Raw genomic sequence first — 24,334 nt, 5'->3', positions numbered from 1 at the left:
CTAAATGAAAATTCCATGTTGAGGAAAAAGTGATCTTGATGACTTTATGAGAGTGGTTTTTAATGGCAAAACAAAAATTGAAAGAAACCCAAAGGCTTAAAACTTACTCCAAGTCATTCTATCTTAACTGAGCAAACTTTGCTTTGCAGGAGACGTGTAATTACTGGTTTCATTTTAATTTACAACAACAGTCACACAGACTTAAGGTCTAAAGCAATATGTCTACAGCGTGGGTCTCCATTTAGCTAGAGCTTCTTCTCATCCTAAATTATTGGCTTTGCTAAAGAAAAAAAACATTTATCTATCTTTTTTTTCTAGGAAGGTCAAAGTTTAGGGTCACCTCCACAGCAAGATCAGAGCAGAAAGGAATGCAAGTCATGCTTTCAAGGAAACAGCAGGACATCTAATCCCGGTCACTAAGCCACAGGCAAACCACTGCTCTCATTTTCGCAACATGTTAAATATATACTGTACGCTCGTATCCTTCAGCCTATTTTTGTTGAAACTTATTTGGTTTCACCTCCTGATAAAATTTTTGCAGCTTCAGTTGTGTACTTTGCCTCAGTTATCTGAGTGGAACAACGCGTCCGTGCAGCAACAGTTGGAAGAGATGGGTGTAATCGGATGATGCACAAACATGCTGACGGTGCTTTGATAGCACCGTCAGCTATCAATGGTGATTCAACAAGTTGTGGAAAACCCACAGAAACAGGATTATTCATCAAACTGCAGCAGTAAGTCAGAGACCACCTTGCAAAATTATGCCATCTTTTCTTATTGATATGATTTTAAAAACCATGCATAAAACTTGCACAAGTTTTTTGATAAAGGTCCCGACTTACCCATATTTGTGTAATTTTACTCTGCCACTTTTCCATCTAATGCACGCAAAGCAACTTCTAAATAAAAAGCAACCCCCATTGTGTGTACAAGATGCAATCAGTAAATTTGACACAAATGTTTCTGTTTTGATGTTATCACGGATGAGACATGTGCACACAGACCTCCACAGGAAACGCATTATACAGTAAATCCTGTCTGCACACTACTGAAGCAAAGTCAATTTCTGGAGACGATTTAATTTATTTCAAAACATTATGGAAGCCTCCAAAAAATAGCGCAAAGAGAAGCATTTGAGAGATAATCCTTCAATCTTTACAATGAGTCAAAAAAGCCTGAGATTTATCTTCCTTCAATAGAGCCCAGAAAAAGAGAGTTTAAGAGTTGTGCAAAGGCAAACAGCCTGTTTTTAGCCCACAACAGTGTTTTACATCCAGATGAATGAGGGAGCTGGCAGGAAAATAATGAGAGATGGCGTGAGAGAAACAGGGAAAAACAAGGCCGTGGTGAAAATGAAGGAGAGATAGACTCGGCGAGGTTGAGTGAGGGTAAGCCTTCGGCCAAGAAATGAGCTCTTAAACATTAATACAGTGATCTGAATTCATCCCGAAAGCGCTGAATAATTAAGGAGCGTCTGTGAGGAGAACAGATCGTGCAGAGGGTGATGTGGGTGGCAGAGATGCCAAAAAGAGGAAAAGAAAATACAGAATATTTATGTTTTTCTTTCTTCTTTCCTTGTCAAGCTTTGACAATCATTTTTTTCTTAGAAGAACAAAAACACATTTCAATTCAAGAGGGGAAAATAAAATTAATGCAACTCAGCTGCGTGTATGTATCACTATCATTCATATTGGGCATATTTTAGAGGACTTTTATCTAAAAGTCATAGCTCAAGAGAACTGTTGCTCTTGGAACAGCTGCTGAAATTTACAATGCCAACTATTACCTAACACGTAGTTCTAAACTATAAACTAAGTTGAAGCAACACCTTTTATTACAATGAAAAGCTCCAGAAACTTAAGTGCTGCAATGTACCCAGTAAACGCTTAGAAAGTAATGTTCCGATGTCATTTTGGAGTACAGAAGTAATATCCACCTGTAAATCTCACTAGAGCAAAGGGTCTCTCCTACATAACCAGAAAAACAAACCTTTGACTTAAAATAGAACTAGAACAGAACCCGCCTGGAGCAGGTGGGCTTGTACAAATCATCGCCCCTGAAAAACTCCACCGCTGGGAATCACAGCCAGAGGGAGGTTGTAAGACACCAATTTGAAGCAGAGCTTGTTAATTTACCCCAAATCCCTCCACCCTGCCCTTCACTTCTCATCCCCCTCGTTCAGTCTCCTCCTTTTACAGTCTTCATGCACCACCTCCCCTCTTCGGCTCCTTTCTCTCCACGTTTTTATTGCCTTTTTGGTTGAGCTCCTCCAACTTGGCTCTGGGCCAGATCTGAAAGGGTTTCTGATTGCATTCGGCACGCACACCTGCAAATGCATATAGACAACCCCCACTTTCCCTTTTCTCTGTACCCTAGCTAATCTTTTTTTTTTTAGTACTAAAGGAATTTTCTCACTAGACGGTCATCTCACGTTGATCATAGCGCTTAAATTTAAGTCCCATTCTCTACCAACCATGCATGGCACTGTGGATTACAAATGGATCCTTTCAGTTAAGTAAAATTTACAAAATTTTCCCTTTTGCTATTATTTCTGTATAACGAAAACGAAAAGAAAATTTCAACATGGTATCTGATGATATTCTGATCCTGCTGAATCTTGTTGTCATACTCCTTCAGAAACAGGCAGAAGGCGGCAAAAGTGTGAAGCGTACGTTGTTTTGTTTTTTTTTACAGTTGCAGCAAAAAAAATCTACCTTTTTCAGTCTAAAGGTTCTTAGCGATATCTGCAATCTAATGGAAAAAACTCTTATGAGCTCAACTATTTTCAGACCCCGCCAGACTTTAACAATCATGAACTTGGTGATAAGACCAAACATGACCAGACAGAAGAGCTATAAACAGAACGCGCATGCCTGAGCATGAACATATTGACTGTATTCCAGGGTTAAACACACACATGCAAACAAACACACACAAAACGGTACAGTTTGTACCACTTGTGTTGAAAACTGTTTACCTTAAGTATGACATGACCAGGTCTTGGCCTGCAGTGGTTGGCCACAGAGAGCCTGTTAGAGCAGGATTAAGTAACACTAAAGCACGAGGTCTGCTGCAGTCAGGAGGAATCCCACGCTCCCACATGAACGAATACACCAACCACTGCACACGCATCCAGACAGGTGCACCTAATCTCTTTTTATGAAAGCACTCAGTGTTTTATGTGTTAGTTTATTGTGCGGTCTGTAAAGGATTCTTCAGCTTCTCCAATAAAACAGTTTAGCAGATCAAAACTCATGACTCTACAGGGAGTTTCTTTACTGGCTTTTTGACATTATTCCAATAATTTGCCTATTTTTTGAGAGTCAATACAAAAGGATAGTTCCACAGTGGATGGATGGATGGATGGATGGATGGATGGATGGATGGATGGATGGATGGATCTTTTAAATCACAAGGAATAAAATCACAAAGTCTGTAAATACAAATATTTTCTATATCTAAGTTTATTTTTCCTCTTCTTTGAATTTTAAGTGAAATTCCCGATTTTTCCCTATCATTTTGGAATCCTGTTTTCAGATCAGACATATAGTCCAATCAATTTTAACCGTTTTGCATGAGGATAAGACACATGAACCACCTACCATCTCTTCTCACCTGTTGAAAGGCAAATCACCCAAACAAGAACAGCAAGAATAAAAACAGCAAACCTTGTCATTGGAAAAGCTCATTATGACATTAAAACAAATGTGGTGCTCATCTTGCTCTGCACATTTTGTTCCCTGTTGTGTGACAACAAGGGAGTGACCAAGTCTATTTGAAACATATCCATGTTAGGTGATAAAAGTCTTATGGCTGGCAGTCTTAACCTACTTCTGTCTGGGCTGATGGTTAACTGACTGATATGAAGGAGGATGACGTGGCTGTGATCCTGCAGCAGAGAACCCAGGGGATTACCAGGATTTGTTCAGCAAATCTCTTCAACAAAGGTGCCCTGACTATGTGAAACTGTAGGCGCTCAAACCCTGGGTCTCCGCAGAGGTGAGACTTCAGAGTCACCAAAAATGAAATTAAAGCTTTAAAGTCTGTCTTTACTTTATGTATTTCATTTTTGCTCTAGGTTGGAGAGAGCGTGTCCTGAAAAGAATCCAAGAAACGTTCTCAAGCTGCGATCTCCAGCTATGATTTACAGACAGACCACGAGTAACACTATACCACTGACAGCTTGGCCTTCATGCCCCAAATTCCTGGAGTAACAAGCCTGCATGTTGACAGTGAACCCGGCCTTGACATGGAGGTGGGGGCTACACCCATAGCCTTCTTTGCTTCTTACTGGAGCATATCACATAACCAAAACCTGAGAAGCCCTGAAAAATATAGCTGAAGAGCCCCCATAACACCATGGGGCGACACTTTTGACTTCTGATGTGTGTTAATCTCAGCTCTCCGGTCTTTTGTGCCTGTGCCGCAATTTTATTTGCAGGTCCAAATGTTAGTGTTGACCAGATCAAGTCCTTTAACCTAACCCCCAGGGCCAACCTGTGGTTATGTAATTCCCTCATGCTAGTATCAGCAAGCTTGGCTGTCACCTACCTAGTCTAAGACTCTGATAGGTCGCTGCCAAGGTTTACATAACAAACGGGAGGCAGACCAAAGCTGGTGTCCTTACAGATACGTAGTGGAAAGTTAATTTTTATAACACAAACAACAGAGCCAGAAGGTGTCTCCAACAAAAATAGTTAAATAATCCCCATGCTGAACCACACATAAAGAAAAGGGGCTTTCAGAGTTCACATTTTTTCCACGCAGCTTTTCCCGCTAAATCATTTTGTTTACAGTTGGCTTTCTTGGACCATTAATAGATTAGCTGCTGTTCGGGAGCAAACTTATGTAACTGTATCATTCTGCGAGCATCTTAAAACCAGATTGCAACACTCAAAATAGGCCACCGTGTTTCCAGACAAACCGGTTATGACATTTGTTCGCTCCAGTTGTAGCACTTAAAGCAAAATCAGATGTTGTACAACCCTGTTATAAAATTACAGCAGGCATCTGAAGGATTAAAAGAGCCATTTTGCAAAATCTATTAAATGTCTCTTGATTTTTGGGCAAGTTATCTGCATTATGAAAGAAGTATTTTTTATTTAGGGGTCATTAATGATGCTGACTTAAACCTTTATGTAGTTCTCGCTCAATTTTCCTTCTTGATTTGTAATTTTTTTATTTGATAATGAAGTATAACCAGAGTCAGTGCAAACCAGAATATTATTTGGCAGTTTTTAGAGTGAAGAAAACTAGAAATGTCACACAAGCCACATATATAATGAAGATATGTTTGTACAGTTGGTATGGGTTTGTCTAAAAAAATATAATATGAACAAAAAAAGGATTTTATTTTAGTAATTCACTATAAATACTAAAATCCACAGAACATTTAACTATTACTTCACACTTAGTAAATATTTCTAGCATTTATTTGGTTATTTCAGCTTATGAAAACCAAAAATGCTCCTCAGAAAACATAAATATTATGTTTGGCCAATGAAAAGGAACCTAAGTAAAGAAATGTAATATTATGATCGTGCTATGGTCTATACAATCATGTGTCACACTGCTGACTTGCCAGATGTCCATCAGACAGTCACTGCCACTTGCCACATTGAGGTTAAGTCACAACAGGTCATTGCTTAAGAAGTTGGCGGGACACAGAGTCCTGCAGCTATACATATAAATGGAAGGTTGAGTGGAAGGAAAACTGCTAAGGGGACATTGCTATAACCAATCTTAACTGAAATATTAAGCAAATTATGTGCATCTGTTTATCAGAAAATGATAGAGCACTTCAACCTGTAAGGTGATGCTAATTTCATTTTCCATCAGGTCTTGACATCTGTCCACACTGCTAAAAGTGCCAATAGCAGATTTAATGGCCATGGCATCAATTTTTACTCATCTTATGCAATCTGCTTTTCTGGGAAAACATTTTCTTTTTAAATATAATTCTCTATAAACTATAATCATCAGAGTTAACAAATGCCTGACACATAATTCGGTTCAATGAGGCTTTATAATATAGTCGTTTAACATTTCGAATGAATTACTAAGTAATTAATGTTCTCTGTGTCATTGTAACTCATTTGGATACACCTAAAGGGCAAATATCAGAATATGGAGGATTTGATAAGAATATTATTTGAGGTAATTGATAGTTGCAAATGAGTGACATACTTTTCAAATACTCGCTAGTAAAACCTGAACTGGGATGGTATAATTGGATGCGTATGACTGTCTGCTTGTGCGTCAGCACATCAGTGGGTTCACAACAAACCACATGCTTTTTGTTTTTGTTTTGATGGAGGAAGGAGGGGTACCGGGTGGGCACAGGAATGGCTCTTACCTTCCATCCCGCAGAGCTGTTGCTGTCGCCTTTGTCCTTAAAGTAGGGGATGGATCTCACCATCCAGTCATAGATCTGGGACAGAGTCAGTCTCTTCTCTGGTGAGCTCTCGATGGCTTTGGTGATCAGGTCGGCGTAGGAGAGGTTGCCCCAGGCGTTACGGCGGGATGATGCCTTCCTCGGGGTCTGCGCTGCAGGCAAGCCGCTCGGAGTCAGGGCGCCGGAGGTGGCCGTCGGTGAGTGCGTGGAGAGCGGGGAGCCTCCGCTGTCATGGCCGGGGGAGGGGAACGCACCGTCGGTAATGGGGCTGTTACTGCTCTGGTCCTCTGTCGCCGCAGCGGAGCCATTGACAGTGATTGCCGTGGGGGTTGCGCTGTCCTCCTCGTCATCCTCCTCCTCCGGTATGATATCCGCCTCGGTGCTCTCCGGTTTCACCGCACTGGAGTCCGGTCGCGGCAGCGGCCAGGTGCAAGACCGGGGCCGCTTCTGGGGCTCAAAGTCCGGGTCAATGACCACGTCCAAGTCCGGGAGCGTGTCGGGGAGCGGAGCCTCGGCCATTATCTCCGGCTCCAGACACAATCTGGCCCCTTGCTGACTGCTGATAAAGTTATACGAGAACAGACGGAGAGCTGTCAAAGTCGCGTCCCATGAATGCGCGCTCCCGTCCTTTGTTGCTATTCAACCCCAGCGAAGTCCCAGCAGAGCAGAAATACACTCAGAAATGAACGCCTGTTGAAGGTATGAAGAAACAGACTAAGATTTAGTGGTCATATTGAAAACAACAAACTTCTAAAGAGTCCTATCTACAAATAAATGCCCTCTTGTAAATAACCAACAGGGTTTAAATGTTGTCAGATCTCCGACAGATTGACTGTTGCAAGTCTTCTAAGACTGCCGCTATATCTGAATCGACCTACAGGCGATCAAGTGCAGACATATATTCTGGATAATAATACCCCTTCAAACACCTTACATGAATTACCTTGTGCAGCCAGTCTCCACACAAAGAACAGATCAGATCAGATCCCAGATTGTCCACAGCCACGTTCTGAAGCCATGCCGAACCGCTTCTCGTCCACTCCGAACAGATATGGACTCAGATAAAGATGTGTGCATGGACAGGTCGATGTGGAATAAGACTGCCACCTCACTCTGGGTTACTACTGTATCTCGATTTGCTCTTCACGCAGCCTTACACACATACACACACGCGCACCCCTACATACGCTCACACACACGCATGCAAGTCGATCAAGGACCAGCCCCCTGGATCTTGCGCATGGGGGATCGGCCTTTTAAAGAGATATTACAGCCCTGCTGAGCAGTACTCTGCGCGCAGGAGGAGCGCTGGAATACGTCCTGACATGTTGGAGATATGTTCAGACAGAAACGGAGTCATAACAGCCGCGGAACATGAAGAAAAAAAAGAAGAAGCTATTTTTAAAGATAGTTACAGTGATGGATTGGTACTGTGTAATTCTGACATGATCACTGATACTATCTTATTCTACTAATAAATGCTTCTCAGATCTTTTTTATTATATATATATATATATATATATGTGTGTGTGTGTGGGTGTGGGTGTGTGGGTGTGTGTGTGGGTGAGAGAGAGAGAGAGATTACGGAGACTTTTTTATTAGTAAGATTTAATGGACAACTTCAGAGAACAAAAATGTTGACGTTTTCCCACAGAACCTTAATTGAGTTAAAATCTGTACTTTGATTGTGGAACTCTAAAGCCTTATTTCCACTGAGCGGTATATGGGTTGGTAAAGTTCGGTACTCTATTTTGTCTGTTTCCATTGTGAAAGTGGCCCATACAACCAAATTATACCTGGACCTCCTTCAGTTGTAGGTCCTTAGGTCATTATTATGGTTAAGGTGGAGTGACTGAAGTCACACAACAGTCCATTGATTGGAGGACAGAAAAATGTCACTGCTTACGGCAAATATGAGACATACTAGTGCATCAGGTTTGTCGTCATATGAGGCCATTTTAGGTATTTGAGTTTACAAATCTTGCAACGCTCTACCGAATACAACCTTAAAATTGGCAGAAGACAATAGAGGCATAAGACACGCATAAGTTTTGATCCACACCCTTTCATTAAAGTTCTGACTGAATATTTATTTTCATTGTTCAGTTGGAAGTTCAACCTCTACCTTAGTCTCACAGTTTTTACAACCTCCAGCAGGTTTTCCTTCTAGGGTTTATTTATATTTAGCTCCATGTTTCTTTCCATTGACTCTGACTGGGTCATTGTTGTCGGTGAAAAAAAGTATTCCCATAGAACATAGAATGAGCCCTCTCAGGATTGTACTGAGCACTCTTAATTTTCAGCAGCTCTTTGAGTTTTGCAGGTAGGCAACAAAGTTCAGGTCAACGTGGTATGTGTTCTCCTACACATAGCTCAAATTAATTTCTTAAGGCTTTCCTTTAACAATGGCACTCCTCTTGCCAGATTTTTGAATGATAGTCTTCTAAAGAGATTCCATCACTGTGGTTCTCTGCAACTCCTCCAGAGTAAGCATAAGCCACTTGATTGTCTCACAGATTGCTGCTCTCCCTTCCCAGCTTGCAATTTATTCTTTGTAGATTTGTAGTTGTGCTTTATTCAATTCTCAGATGATGGACTAAATGGTCCTTTGTGAGATATTCGAAGCTTGGAATACTGTTTGATAACCTGGCCTTTATGATGCTGGTTGTTCACTATTGTTCTCCAAAATACCCACTGAAATGTTAGCTGTGTTCATTCTGAGACAAAATTACATACAAGTAATATAAAATTTGTATTTAGACATCTTAAGCCAGTTGATTAGACTGGTTAATATTTAGTGCTGTCAAAGTCGAGGGCATTAAATGCAAATGCACACCACGATTTTTAGTTTATTTGTAAAAAGAATAATCTAAAAAAAGTCCTCTGGGAAAACATTCAAGACTATGGGTGCTCACGATTTCGTGCATGTTGCCTTTAATGAGAGATCCACGCTGTCAATCATGCCTGTCACGATGATTTGACCACGCCCCCTACTGGAGTCCAAAAATAATTACGTCACCCCAGTTATTAACCCGAAATATAGAGGAAAAATCAGGATGGGTAAGTTGATGGTCAACTCTTCTCCTGACTCCCTTTTCTCCACCTTGACTGAATCATAACATCCTCCGTCATCCTCTTTGTCTCCTGCTTGAGTGCTGTGCACGATGCGCGTTCTCGCCGCTCTTGTGCAGGAATGCGCTGCTGATCACGATTATTCTCACAAATCTTGCATAATATGCATTATATTAGTTCTCTTACTTTCTCAGATTATCATCGCCTGTATAATAGCAACCAAATTTAAAAAATGGCTTAATAAAAACATTGAAAATAGGTTTCACACTACTACTGGTTTTCATTATCACTCAACATGTTGGTGCATTGGTGAAGAGTCATAACTCTTTATATATAGGAAAACCTCCATGCAGAGATGATGAGAGATGGTTCTTGTTCACATCAAGGAGGAAAGCTGACAGGCTTCTGCAGAGCAACTGAGCACTGACATGTTAAAATGTTTGCAAGCTAGTTTGTGTCTAAATGCACAAAGGAACGGAATTAAACACCGACAAATGTTTCCCACATGTACTTTTACAAACTCTCAGGTGAGCAAAAGCTGTGCAGTAAAGGTCCATTGCCTTTATTCCTATCCAACTTCCTTTTCCCTGCAGAAGGAAGTCAGATAGTGATGCTGCCATCACTATGCTTTACCATGGAGATGATGTTTTCATGGTGGAATCCTAGATTTTTATTGGATCTCACTTTCACTCAATGAAAGAAAATGCAACCTGCACAGTTTCTGTCTTTTATTTGTGAAGAGTACAACTAGTTGTCTTATCAATAGAGTCTCCCACCTGAGCAGCAGTAGATCTCTACAGCTCCTCCAAGTACCATGAGCCTACATTTCCATTTTCACATACTAGACTGAACATTGAGTTTTTTCAGAATGCTTTCTGTTCACTAATGTTCTCTTACAAATCTCAATCTTCCACAGAACAGCTGGATTTATAGAGATTAAAAGTACTAATTAAACTTTTCAAGGCAATTTGTTGCAACGGTCGTTAATCAGGGCTTTCTGTGTAAAAAGGGGTTGAATACAAATGCACAAACTATTTGACATTTTTACTTAAAGAACATATTACTTTGCATTCTTAATGCATGAATACTGAAGCAGGGCGCTGCAGCTTGTGGTATCAGATAAATCAAAGGAATCTGATTATATTGGATGAAAGAACAAAACAATCCAATGAAAATTAAATTAAAACCTCTTCCAGTCCAAAGTCAAAGAAGAGATAATCCAACAAAAAACTGACAGAACAGCTATCAGGGCAATGACTCACATCAGTATAGTGTGTGGTTTAGGTAATAGGACAAGGTGGTACTTTCCTGCTGGGATGTGTGGATTGAGACTATGAACAGTCTTGTAAACCGGAGGGAATAATCCATTTAAGACAACGGCGTCCATCTCCCCTCTGACCAACGTAATGCACCAATTGGATAAAAGGGGTCCATAGCATAGGACGTAATGGATTTTCCTTTAACTGAAAGGTATGGTGCAGTGTAGACTCACATCTGATTCAAGCACAATTTAAAGAGGCTTGTGTCTGTTCACATCCGCATCGTCGTTTAAATCTAGTGAGATCACAGATACTGTCTGGTATGTTGGTGCTTGTTCCAAGACTCTGGCTGGTTGGCCGGCTTGATCTGTTCTTACATAAGGCTCTTAGTCTAGATCGAGTAGATGCTATCAAAGCTCGCAGGGCCAAGCTGGAGTGCTGCACTAGGATGACCTCATCCCTGGTTGGACAATAATAACACCTGAGGAACTTCTTGATCTCTGCTGCCCCCTACAGGCAAAAAGGGATAAATTGAAAACAACTACTGTACCAAATGGTCACAAATCATTAGAAACAAAACACAGGGAATATGTCTTTTTTCTCATTTTAATTTGTTCATGTATTCACCAACACAAGGCATTTATGCCGTGAAAAACCAAGTTATTTAATCATATGAAAATAGAGTAACAGTTAAACATAGACCAACACTTTAAAAGGAAGATGAAATACAATTTGGCTCTTACATCACTAATAACTATTTCAAATAAAAAAGTTATGTTGAACTTTCTGTGGAATTGTCTTGTCTGGGATTTCTCCCAGTATTATTACTTTCTTCTGCATGTTATGTTTACTAAAAATCCAAACTGATCTTAGAAGTTGGAATAAGTATTGCTGTGGGTCTTGTTCTGTGCACAGCCATCAAGAAAGATATATTGCAGTGAAATATCACATGTTTCAATGCAATACATTACCTAAATAGCCCTTGTTTTGTACAAATAAATGATCAAAACAGGTATTTGCATCCAAATGTGTATCATATTTCTGCCCTGCATTGTTTTTCCATGAAATTGTACATTTCCTGAAGTGTAAACCGCTTTGTTCAAAGCTTTTCAGTTTGAAATTACTGTTTAGCTTTTTATAGTATAATTCAACTAAAACTATTACTACAGATTACGGTAAAGTGTAGAAATGATAACTTTAGTTGTGTTCATTCCAATAAAGTTGAATTCAGATTCTTTACATTAAAGTGCCTTTCACACCCTCTTAAAACTTTTAACAGTTTGGTTATGAGACAACCACAACTCTCAGTGTATTTTACTGGTGTTCATATGGTAGACAAAGGAAAAACAGAGCATAATTGTGAGATAGAAGGACAATGATGCAGGGGCTAAATTGTTTCAAACAAATAGAAATCTGAAATGTCTGGCATGCATTTGTATTTAGCCCCTAGAAAGCCAAGTCACTTTCATTTATAAATTAGATTTAAAGAAAAAAAAAGCCATTGGCCAAAGCGCTGTAGGTTCTAATGTGCAGCTAATGCAAAAGCCCGGTCTATCCTTGCAATACTTGTAATGTTTTCCAGATTTCTGGTTGTGAAAACAAATAATGAAAACTCCGCATCATTTCTTTTCACTTCACAATTATGCACTTCTTCATGTTTGAACAACACTCAAATTTGAAAAAAACAAAACAACCTGGTTTAAACTTGGTGTAAAAAAAATGTTATAAACTTTCCTCCACTAGAGGGCACTAATCACCCGCAAAGGAAGGATGTTTGATCCTCTCCCCAATGTGGCGGAAAATCCTTGGAAAGCTGTCGACCTTTTAAACCAGCAGTCCACGAGGGGGAGAGAGCAGTCCTTGCAGGACATATTCAACTCATATAAAACATGAGGAGACATCAGATGAATTGAGATGCAGTTTTTGTTTTACTGTTTGGAGCAAAGTGCCGCTTACTCTGAAACAGAACCAGTGTCTTGGATGTTTTTAGATGTGTCACTACACACACAGCTGATTTACATTACTGAATTGCCTCCTCAGCATGACATCCAGTTCTGCACGACCTGCCAAGAGCTCCTTCATTTGCTTCAGGTGTGCTGAATTGGGAAAACACCCGAAACATGCAGGACATCGGCCCCTGAAGACTGGCTTTGGACAACACTGCTCTGAGACATTTTGATTCACTCAATTAGGAGTGAAGCTGGTTAGTGAGACATCATGCTGTTGGGAGGTAGTTTCTTATCCAAGCTTTCAGCTGCAGATGTTAGCTACTCATGTGTCTGCTGCTGGAACTGCGATCTCCCTCCATCCAATAAGCCTCAGTTTGCATCTCCCTCAGCCGAGAGACGGTCCTTTGAAAAGCAAAGATCTCTTCCTCGGCTGTGAACAGAGTGAGCCTCTCTGCTGCCTCCTAAAAAAGGTGGAACATCGCAGTTAGCAGCAACCAGAGCTGGGTCGACTAGGCTCTTGAATCCAGTCAAATTCAAATATCAGATGAAAGCTGTGAGTTTTTAATTTATGGATCATCTATATAAACCTCTGTCCAGAAACATTAACACATGTTTGTGCTGCAGGTGAGATCTTACATCACTGAGGCCCAGGTCATCCAGCAACTGTCGATCTCTCTCATCTTCTCCTCCAGTATGGACGAAAAGCTGCTCTAATGGAGCCGCTGCCAGAAGCACCACTCTTACCTGGGAAAAAAGTAAACACGGATTAAACCTGGGAGTGTCTGACTTTTTAATAGAGGTGACTTCTCTTGTCCTTGATGAATGTTTTCTGTAATTAAAAAAAAAGTTACGTGACAATACATCAAGAACACGAGACAGCAAAACATCTGAAACATCAGGATGTCTTTCCAAAGATCACTCACCTTGATTGTGTGCAAATTAATGTGCTTAAATGTTCATGAGCAGTGTTAACCTTTTGGAGAGGCTGAATTCAGCAATACCTAACCAGCTATCCACCTCTGTGGCAGCCTGTTAATATATTCTTTGTGGTTTACTTTGAATTTGTCTGTAATCCTCCCTTTTCACTTTAGTCTTACAGATATAACCTGAAGCTCTTGTTTGTTCCATCTTTCAGACCTCTGTTTAGTTGTGACTGAACAGAGAGAGTTTTGCAAATATAGGAATGAGCCGACAGCATCCTGTCATTTCTCTCTTTATCCTCACTGCATGATAAACATTTTAGTATTTCTTTAGAGATTTTTGCTATTAGGACCTTTGGTAAAAGTGCTGCATGGTCAGACATTAGAGGAATGTTGGCCAACTCTCTGTGGGCAAATATCTCTGGTTTAATAATCAGTGCAACTTGCCTTTTCAAATCCCACCAGAGATTCCCAGGTGACTCTGATGATCACTCTTGTATCTTCCAGTATTTCTTGTAAAGATCAGACCTCAACTTCAACAAAGACGGTTTGACATTTTCCTCTTGAATTTCCTCAAACCCACAATGCTCTTTTCTCTCTGTCCTTCTACAATCATATGTATGATCCAAATAACAAAATATATCTTTGTTTTGATTTAACTGGAAACAAACTGAAGCAGACTTTTCTGTTTTGGGGTTGGTAGTGGTGTATGCCCTGACCTGGAGCCCTTCAGTTTACAGTGTGTATCTTACTCTGGAAACTAAAATCCCATTCAGGACCTTTCTTCTCTTTTTAAATGTTTTTTTCTTGTTTGTCCCTCTATTTTGAGCTTTTTGGACAATGAAAATTCTCCCGAGCCATATTTCTAACATGCAATGAATCCTTACTGTCAACAGTCCACATATTTGAGGAGTTTATTTCAGTCTCACTTTATGCAACAAATAAAGCCCTTGACTGAGACCACCTGATTTACAAGAACGTGAATTAATTTAGCTTAACATGTTTGAATTGAACTTAGTTGGAGTTCTAGTTAAGAGCTGCAGGAATGAAAAGGTGGACTGTCATCGTTCATCCACTTAAATCTGGATGAATCTAATGCAGCATGCAGAAATCTCAGGTGCAAACAGAGAACACAAAGGAAGCAAAAAAACATTTTTATTATAGATTTTGTTTTCAAAGTACAGCGAAGGTCTTATCCTATTACCACATGCTTATTATCGAGTATAAAAGTCTTTATTTTTCTCAATGCTAGATGATCTTTGGAACAAATCTAAATGCAAGGCTATGTCTCAAATCCCATTATTCGAAAATCAATGAGAAATAGCTTGACCTCTTCAAGGAAAAAGTACATTCTCCACACAGGTTAAGAAATTTAAAAAACCTTCATGGACCACAATGTTCGAAACACAGGATTCAGCATTAAAAGGAGGAGCATCGATTCTCTTACACCCATTTTCATCTGAACTGTTTACCTTGTGGTCGTAGAAATTGTCTATGAGCGTGATGAAGCGCCTGGCCTGGTCCTTCAGAGTCAGCGTCAGTTTGGGAACATGGCGGATGAATACAGTGTCAAAGATCCGCGCCATTTCCAGGTAATCGCTGGCACCCGTTGGCTGGAGAAGAGGGGACAAGGAAGCACGCTGAAAGCAGTGGCCACTCATGTTTACATCTATATAGGCTGTTTGGTCTGCGTATCCTGGCTGAGAGCAGGAAAAAAAAAAAAAAAGAGCCAAGTTTACCACAAAAGAATGTTGTGCAAAATATCCTTGCTGATGTAACGTCCTTGGGTGACCCGCCATTCAATTTGATTGCTCTTAAAATTAATGATGGCATGACAACAAATGTCAGAGGAAGCCTTGAAGCTCAGATGCCTTCGAAAACTCCCCACTCTCCATTAGGGTTTAGACTTTACACATGCACTGCAGATTAGTGCTGCAAAAAGGGTATAAAAGACCCAGCTAATAATAAACTCATCAATAGATTTGCTTTTTGACATTGAGCGGACCAATAGGACCTAGACAGAGAGAAAGGTTTGGACAATATGAGTGCACAGGGAAAAAGAAACCAGCCCCAGAGATAATAATGATTCAAGTAAAGAGCATCAATCTCAGCAGTTTTTATTATTCATGATTGCATTTGGAGTCTCAAGTGAGAAATAAGCGACATGATGGCTAATAATCTATATGTTATTTTAGTTGAGACTATATGCTCAAAACTGAAAAACTGGTTAAACTTTTTTTCCATGCAGAAACTATGTTCACTCTTACTGCTTCCAGCAGTGTAAGGAGGAAAATCGTCAATTCATGAAGGATAGGAAAGGCACCTTCAAACAATTTTAAGTTCATCATCCCACACTGAAAATGCTTATTTTAAAGTGGAAAACAAATATGACCAAATATCCTAAATTTTGCCAGAATGTGCAGGCTAAGAAATCACAAAAATTTAGAGAACTTCATACTCTACACTATGTGCTTCAGTAATCACAGTAAAAGGTTTGTAGGAGGGGTCTGAATACTGCCCAATAGAGTGAGAAGGAGACATGTTGTTTTACATGCACATCATCTCCAGGCACTACTCACTTTACCACACAGTTCTTCAAAAGTACAATCAGCGATGGAGCCACACGTCTTCTGAAGAGTCACATCTCTGCCCAGGACAGTGAGAACACGAGAACCAGTAACTAGAGAAACCAAAGCACAGTGAAAATTGACCTCAATACAATAAAATGTTTTCAAAAACAACACAGTTAAACTTCAAGTACCGCACAAAAGGATAAAAAAAATCACTAAAAAAACTTTATCAGCTTTCTTTCTATTATGTTTTATTGCATAAATCTATGGAGGGCTGATCCTGCCTAAATTGGCAATAAATATTGCTTCTAAAATATAAAAAGCATGAATTTTCCAACTTGTTTTATTATACAGTGTGGCGCAAATCAGTAGTTGTTCAGAATTTTCAACAGTATCAATTAGGGGAAAAATGGAAAAAGGAAATTATGATGAGAAAAAAACCTAATAAAAATGTCTGTAAATAAAAATAATAGTGAATAAATACAGAAAATGAAAAATGAGAACAAATTTAGAGTAGTCAGTAAATTTAGAGGTTAGTGTTTGAGGATAGCGTTTTGAAGGACTAGGCCTGGAAGTTGGTTCATAACATATTTTTCTGCTTAACATGGATCTGTGGGGCAACTTTGAGCTGAAACTGGACTTCCCACAAAACCTGACAACACAATAGTCATATTGTCAGCAAAAAACAACTTAAAAAACTTAATTGTTTTGTGGACTATAATCAATAATCATATTTGTCATTCCCCAACATCATTTCCCATCCATAGCAGGAAGTGTTTACACTATTTGGTTTACAATACAATTGTAAAAATATGTAAATAAAATTGGTTATCTTTGTGCAAATTTATAAAAATTTTAGATGTGTGCTCATTTTTACATTTTTTTCTCAAATTTTTTGTGATGACAAAAATAGCTGGACGAACTTAAACATATTAAATTGATTCACAATTGCCAAAATTTCAGGAGAAGAAATATATTTCTTTAGCATGAGACCCAGTTAAAACTTGAGACTTTAACTTCCTTACCACTTTTTTGTCTTAATGCCAGCTCCTCAAACAGTGCATCCAGGTAAGCCTCTGCTCCAGGCTCTCCTGTGCTGCACACATCACACACACACGCATGAAACAAAACCACAGGGGAAACAATTGGGTATAAAATTAATAACGCTGAAGTGGCTACATCAAACGCTGGCAGCAAACAGAGCATTGGTGTTGAGTACTTAGCTTTTCACTCCATCAGCAGAAAAAAATGAGGATGTTAGGCTCTAAACAGAAGCGTCAGCCTGTGAATGCGCGTTAAAGTGAAACTGTGGAGTGTGTATGCGTGTGTTTGTTTGCTTGTGTTTTAACTCCAGGTAAAAGGGTGTGATGCTCTCTATTTACATGCACTTGAATGGCCCAAACTTGTTTGGCAGTGTGTGTGTGTATACACAGTCCTAACAGCAGATATGTATTGAGGAAAATAAAAAAGTAGCTTTTAAAGCTCTGCCATTTTCTCATGTTCTATTGATTCCTTTCATTCTTTTCATGGCTCTTTCAAGGTAATGCTGGTCTTTATAAACCTCCCTGCCTGCTTCTGCCCATTTATACATGTGTTTGCCTTCTCTTTCAATCTTTTTAAAAAAGAAAAAAAAAAATCTAACCACATCATGTGCAGAAACATTTCCTGTGCATGAATGTTTATGTGGAGGTTAATGTCGACTCGCTATCAGACTTCTACACCATCTCTGAACTGAGTTGGACTGTTAACATTAACGTGATGCAATACGTGAGTCTTACAGGTAGTAAAGTTTTCCAGCCACAGGCCTGTCCAGCCTCCTGTAGTCAATCCCAGAGTCCAGACAGACAGTGTGGCAGTATTTCTGTGCACAAATACAAGAAAACAATCTCTTAACTCAAAGGAGTTTGCAAAAAAAAAAAGTCACAAAAATGCAAAGATTTTAGAGAACACATTAAAAGTAAAAGAAAAAAACAAGGGAGGCTCTCATTAGTATTAAACAAATAAATCTTTGTAAATAATTTGCATTATCTATGACCATATCATTAATCAGAGGAGTCCAAGAATTGTGTAAGGAAAAGGAAGACATTTTAAACATAAATGAAAATATAAATTAAGATAAAGAATATATAAGAGTATATATATATATATATATATCTTTTTCCAAATCTTCCTCATTACGACTTCTAAAAAGAGCAAAAGAGCTGTTGCATTTATAAAGGTTGCATGACCAAGAAGTTAACGGAAATAAAAAATAAAATATCAGAGATTTTGTTGTAAAATACAAATACATTTGGTCAAAGTTTTATTTTCAGCTTCAAATGTTTATTATATATCACTAATGTATTCTTTTGCCAAATTATAGCAAAAATGACTTTTTAAAGAAGAGGAAAACAGTGATTCAGAGCAAATGGGTAACATTGATGTTTTTCAGGTTAAGTGTGGATCATACTGAACTCTCTGGCATTAAGCAATAAATTAATTCTCATCACACTTGGCTTTAGTTTTAATAACGTGTCATTAAAAAACATAAAATTCAGCTTTAAAAATATTTTGACGACAAATACACAGAAAATGCAGATTTTGTGTTTGGTGTAATGTCGTTTGCATTAGGAAAAAATATGAGAGTTTTTTTAGGAATTTAATCAAAAGGTTGTTATTGAGGACTAATAGATTTGGCTTTTCATTATATAATTATATAATATTGTTCAGCTGTACATTTTTTTGTAGTAAATATATATATTCTTAAGATTTGAGTCAGTGCTTTCTTAGGGAATAAAGAGCAAATAGTTTGAACAAATAAAAATGACAGGACTATAGAAGGCGACAGGGTGACATAAACCCATGTACTGACAGCGCTCCTATTTTGTGTCACTGCTTTATGGATTTTTGAGCCGAACTATTGTTCTGTAGCACTCCAGCTGAGGTGAACCTGTGAAACTTTTTAAAATGGTGTAAAACGTCAACAGGATTCATGTCAGGGAGTGCAGCGCAAACTATAATCATCATCGCCACTATTCTATCAAAGAAAAGAGAGGAATTGCATATCATTCCAGGCAAGCCATCAACGGCTGACTGAGTATCCTGCGACAGCTCCATTAAATTATGAAATCAGTGAATTTCTGCCACTGGCCCCCTTAAGCTGCAGGATAATTAGTAATCATCACAACGCATGGGGACGGAAATACTCTATTCTTCTCCGCTGTCAACTTTTTATCTCCGTGTCCGCTCACACAAACGGGGTTCCCACTCTGAGCCAATTGGCTGAATCAGGCTTAATAACAACCTGACAAACTCGCCCTCCCTCGCGCACAAAAGGGAGGTGTCATTTCATCAACCTTCGGTGACCCCACCAACCGGTAAATAGTCGCTCCGAAAAGCAAAAAAAAAAAAGAAAAGAGAAACTTGTCACAATTGCCGCTACATCATTAGAATCTCAGTTCGGCTTTTCTCCTGCCATCTTCCACCAACCCCCCTCTCTCTTTGTGAACCATGTCTACCTACAGTAAAGACAGCTGACGGAGGTATAAATAAGAGAAGGGGAAAGAAGAAGGAGGAATGGAAACACAATCAGAGATGATGATTCCATTGGTTATTTATAATCAGATGAGGCTGAAGCCTTGCGGGTCATTACTTGATTATCCATCTTAAGGGGATTGTCAAGATCCCACTCCTTCAAGATTTCCTCCGCCTACACATTGTGGTCTTTCACCACCTCCCCCCTCCAAACACCACCCGCACCACCACCTTTCATCACACTCCTCTGACAGTCAGACTTCACTTTGAGTCTACTTTGCATCTTACTGTCTCGTCTTAAACTGTTTATTTGATTCCTAAATCCAACCGTTTAGGTCTGTGTTTTCTCACAGACCAGACAAAACAGGTTTATAAACTTTTAAAACTATTAGTTGGCCATCAATAAGAATACGACAATTGTAATTTTAATGCTAATCTAATATTCTGGCCAGACAATAAATGCAATAGCAACACTTTGTGGTCTCATGTCACGTAGTATTAAGACATTTCATCCAAACCTACTTACATTTCATGACTAAGAATAGGGACTAATCATTAAATTGCTAGTCATGGTCACTAATTAGTAATTGAACTATTAGTTAAAGTAAATGCAATTACAAAGGTGCAACATTACAATGTTGCTATTTATGGTAGTTAGCTACACGTAGCTCTGAGGTGCCACAAAGATATAAATATTTTTATAACTTAAATTGACTTTGGCCAAGCTTTCAAAAACTGCAAAGTTAAAATCAGTCTGAAGCAAGAAGTGTAGATTTTCATGCATGATGTGCATGTCTTAAGGAGGTCTTTGCTTGGCTCACTTATATGAGTGGAGCTAAAGCAATATTGGTTTGCTGGAACAATAAGTCTGTGCTATGGGAAAGGCAAGATGGATACTAGAAATAGTAAAATTGAGTCTTTTAGACACATCGGTTGTTAAGTATTTGGACAACATGTCAAAAAAAAAAAAGCTCAAATAAGAGATTTCTGAAAAGTCAGCATCTATATGCAACCACCTGGGATTCCTGAGATAGACCGTCTACACACCTACATGGTCCGTTTGACAGTGACAGTATTTAGAAAAGCAACATTTAGGAAATCATACTTGCTGTCTGACTTTAGAGTGTAATGACATAGATCTGAGGTCCAAATTGAATTAAAGCAACATATGAAGACATCCACATGTATGTTTGCAAAAAAGTTTCCCCACTCAGACACCAGACATAAGAAACAGACACTTCAGAAGAAAGTCATCCAAACACATGTTGTCAGAGCTGTCCGCCGCTCTAACAGGACAGCCGTTTAGCATAAAAACAGAGTGGCTTCTCTCTTTCTTTTATTGGCTCACCTTCCCTGTCCGACATATCTCTCTCAATCCTTCACTCCTCAAAAAGTTGCTTTTGAGTTTTTCAAAGAACGCGGTGCCATTGAGCCGCAACAAAAGCCAAGGATAGCTGACTATTGGGTCCTGATGAGGTCCACTCCCTCATTACCCAGCAGCAGAAAACATTTGATGCTTTTTCTTTTTTTTTGTTTGGCCTGGAGAATTGACCAAGCCTCAAAGAAATGCAGGGTGGGAAGGCTGAAAAAGAGATGAAGGGGGCGGGGGGGATTGGGGTGGCGAGAGAGATGAGGGGGAAAGGTTGTAGTCCATTCAGCTCTGTGTGTCTTACAGCCTTCTGTGGAGGGGGACAGAAGGAAAGTGGGAGGGGGCAGGGACAGAGGGGTCGAGAGACAGAGAGAAAAGGGGAGAAAAGAGAGAAAGCTTAAAACACTGCCTTTATGCTGGCAAGTTCTGTACGACTCTTCTGACATCAAAGTGCTTTCACTAACTGGGGAGCTGCTGTGTGTGTGAGTGGGCAAGCTGGGGGTGTATCTGGTGATTTTATTCATTCCTCAGCAGTCTGGGAGGGGGTACGTGACAATGTGAACACCCTAATTACACCTAATGATCTGTTCCCTTAAAGTGTGACTGCCTTCGGCCGGCCACGGATTGTTCAGCTGGGCCGTTCTCACAACCTCCCCTTGCCTCGGTTGCTCCTCTTGGGGAAACATCCTTTGAGTTTCAGGCCTCGTGTTTTGTGATCCGGGACCCCACCAGACTCCACTGCCCTCAACTCCTCTTGAGTTCTGCTGGCCCAAAACCGAGCCAACCCAAAAAGCCAGAATGGGGTGTGGTTCCTGCACCTGGCCAACAGAGGCTGAAAATGTCTAACAGCAGCCAATAAGGACTAAACAAATGGGCTTTATGTTTATCTATGCCACTTTATTTCCCTTATTAATGACAATAATGTTATTTATTGTATATTACAACATGCAATAAGTCTATCTTATATCATTATTATATATAATTTTAATCTTCATTGATATGTTTTTATTTTCCATTTTGAAGGTTTAACCTCAGATGTTTTCAAAGATTTGAAGAAATTTTTAGATTTTACTTCAAAGATTTTTCTGACTGGAAGTAATATGAACAATTTCAGCAAAAGTACAGAGTTGAATCTGATAAAGCTGCTTTCATACATTTCCAGAACAAATCAAAAGTGTGAAGAAATCCAACACGCACAATTTGGCAGATTTTGAAAAATGTTCGTTTCTCACAGGGGAGCTGCCTTGAGCTATAATGACCCACTGTATTACTAAAGCACAAGGCTTCAATAATCAAAGAGATTGTGTGATTGATCACATCTGACAGAGAAAAAAAGACAAAATCAAACTGTCATAACTTGATCAATTGAACATCTGCAATTTAAGACCCAGATTTAATTTCTCACAAGTTTAAAAGGAGGAAAAAAAATCAATATGTTTCTTATTGATTAATCAGATTTCAAACAACACATAGAGAAATCATGCGAATCGACCCCAAGGGCCGCTCTAATTCTGACCTTAAAAGTTCCACAAAACAATGGCTGCCATCAAATATCGAACTTGGTTTTATTTGAACTTGTAGGTCTTTCTGCTCGTTCTCACCAAGGTCTATGTGGGAGGACCACATCGCTCCCATTCTTCAATTAGTCTATGTCATTCTGTTTTGTTTGTTTATATATATATATCTATATATTTTTTTCAAGCATCAGTAACTGCTCAGCACATTGCAATTATTAACAATACGAATAACGGGGAAGGAGAGCAGATCAAAAGAAGGGTTAATGACAGAAGGAAACCTACAGATACTCCAAGTTGGCTCAGGGTTGTCGTCATGTTTTTCCCTCTCCCTCCAGCAGCTTTGTGTGCGGCTGTAATCGAACAAGCGGAGGGGAGAATAAAGTCACTATTCTGCTACCAAAATGCAGAGACCTGACCTTGGGTAAGTAAAGCCTGCGAGCGGAACGGGATGGTAATGGAATAAAGAGAGAGGATAGGAGGGTGTAGACTGGATGGGTGATGAAAAGTGAAGTGGAGAGGGAGGACAGCTCATGAGACAGAGAAAGAGAGAGAGAAAAAAAAGAGTATCTTAGTTACAATACTGCCTGTGTCCATTAAAGAAGAGCCCCTAAACCCTGTATTTTACATAAACCTGGGCTTTGCCATGGCTACATAGAAAAAGGATCACCTGAATAGCTTCTCTAATGGTCCTGAAACTGTCAACGCACATCTGCAATAACCAGCTAAGGATGTTTCAAACCAAGAAACTTTATACGTTTCATGTGTGACAGGTAAAACTGCTTCAACTACGCCTGATCTAATGTTTTTGCCGCTGTCAGATGAGCCAACTGGATGTTTGTGGAGAAAAAAAGGGGTCCCAACTAATCAGAAGTCAATGGTTAAATAAAGACATCGACTCAGGCGGAAGGAGGTGCTGGATTAACCTTTACCACCGGGGCTCAGGTGATCAGGATCAGAGGTCAGAGGATATTTTTCACGACTTAACGCCCTCATTCTCTTTTCCACTCGTTATAGAAATGATGCTGCAGCCCACATCTCCAGCCGTGATCTGCAGACTTCTGCTCCCTGCAAGCATTAATTCAATCTATTAAGGGTCAGCTAGTTAGCAGCGTCACCTTGCAAAAGCACGCTTTAACATTGCAGGGCAGGCCGCCAAAGAACGAAAAGAAAAAAAAAAAAAAACGACCCCAAAAAACCAGATGGTTTGACAAAAGGGGGAACATGGTACCCAGAAAGAAAGGAGGTATTCTGGGGCAGGGAGGGACAACAGGCATTCAGGACCTTGATGAGGGTGGATTAGAGAGGGTAAGGGTGCTGCTGGGCGGGGAGCAGGGTAACTCGGAGACTTCCCATGTTGAGTGATTACGTTTGTGTGTTTTAAGTTAAAGGTTTTTTTATTGTATTGAATAAACGTTTGTGTGAAGCGTCTGATTACTGATGCTGATACATAAAACATCTGTGTTTAGGCGCTTACTTTGCAGTTATGTACTTTACATGTTGGGATATATTAGTCCTGCTGAATTTACTGAGCTAAGTTTATCTTCAGAACTAGACCTCAGTACACTAGTTCAACAATATTAAAAATATAGTGTGCCATGGTGTTCCAAAAGCTGGTTTGATGAAAGTTGGCTTATGATTGGTCTCATGTGATATTCTAATATTCTGAGACTCTTTTTGTTCCCTATTTCAAGTTTATGTTATACTTAGTGTCGTTCAATCATGAAATCCCAACAAATTACATCAACATTGGTGGTTGTATTGTGACAAAATG

The 24,334-nt window shown here is 39.5% G+C and overlaps 2 protein-coding genes and 1 long non-coding RNA gene across 4 annotated transcripts in view; 1 reads left to right on the top strand and 2 right to left on the bottom strand.

Annotated features, from left to right (window-relative positions):
• Positions 1-7,632, bottom strand: part of foxo3b (forkhead box O3b) — a 42,299-nt gene extending 34,667 nt beyond the window's left edge. Inside the window, exons 1-2 of one of the 2 annotated variants that reach the window (XM_028039726.1) lie at positions 7,338-7,632; positions 6,356-6,953 (exon numbers count right to left, since the gene is read on the bottom strand). In XM_028039726.1, the coding sequence (XP_027895527.1) occupies positions 6,356-6,913 (558 nt within the window). In that variant the 5' untranslated portion in view covers positions 6,914-6,953; positions 7,338-7,632. Of the gene's footprint in view, positions 1-6,355; positions 7,085-7,337 lie in introns of both variants that reach the window. The other variant, XM_028039725.1, reaches the window with a different exon arrangement.
• Positions 3,459-5,044, top strand: LOC114158351 (uncharacterized). The gene is made up of 2 exons (XR_003598400.1): positions 3,459-3,999; positions 4,079-5,044. It is a non-coding gene; the product is annotated as an uncharacterized LOC114158351 (long non-coding RNA).
• Positions 7,633-11,313: 3,681 nt separating the features above from the next.
• Positions 11,314-24,334, bottom strand: part of afg1lb (AFG1 like ATPase b) — a 38,152-nt gene continuing 25,131 nt past the window's right edge. The window contains exons 8-13 of the mRNA XM_028040627.1: positions 17,943-18,025; positions 17,190-17,260; positions 16,174-16,274; positions 15,067-15,207; positions 13,311-13,418; positions 11,314-13,135 (exon numbers count right to left, since the gene is read on the bottom strand). Coding sequence (XP_027896428.1) covers positions 12,989-13,135; positions 13,311-13,418; positions 15,067-15,207; positions 16,174-16,274; positions 17,190-17,260; positions 17,943-18,025 — 651 coding nt within the window. The 3' untranslated portion in view covers positions 11,314-12,988. The remainder of the gene's footprint in view (positions 13,136-13,310; positions 13,419-15,066; positions 15,208-16,173; positions 16,275-17,189; positions 17,261-17,942; positions 18,026-24,334) is intronic.

Source organism: Xiphophorus couchianus, chromosome 15 (assembly GCF_001444195.1).
Source record: "Xiphophorus couchianus chromosome 15, X_couchianus-1.0, whole genome shotgun sequence".
Classification (NCBI taxonomy): domain Eukaryota; kingdom Metazoa; phylum Chordata; class Actinopteri; order Cyprinodontiformes; family Poeciliidae; genus Xiphophorus; species Xiphophorus couchianus.
The sequence above is the reverse complement of the archived record's forward strand: the minus strand, read 5'-3'. Positions and strand labels throughout refer to the sequence as shown.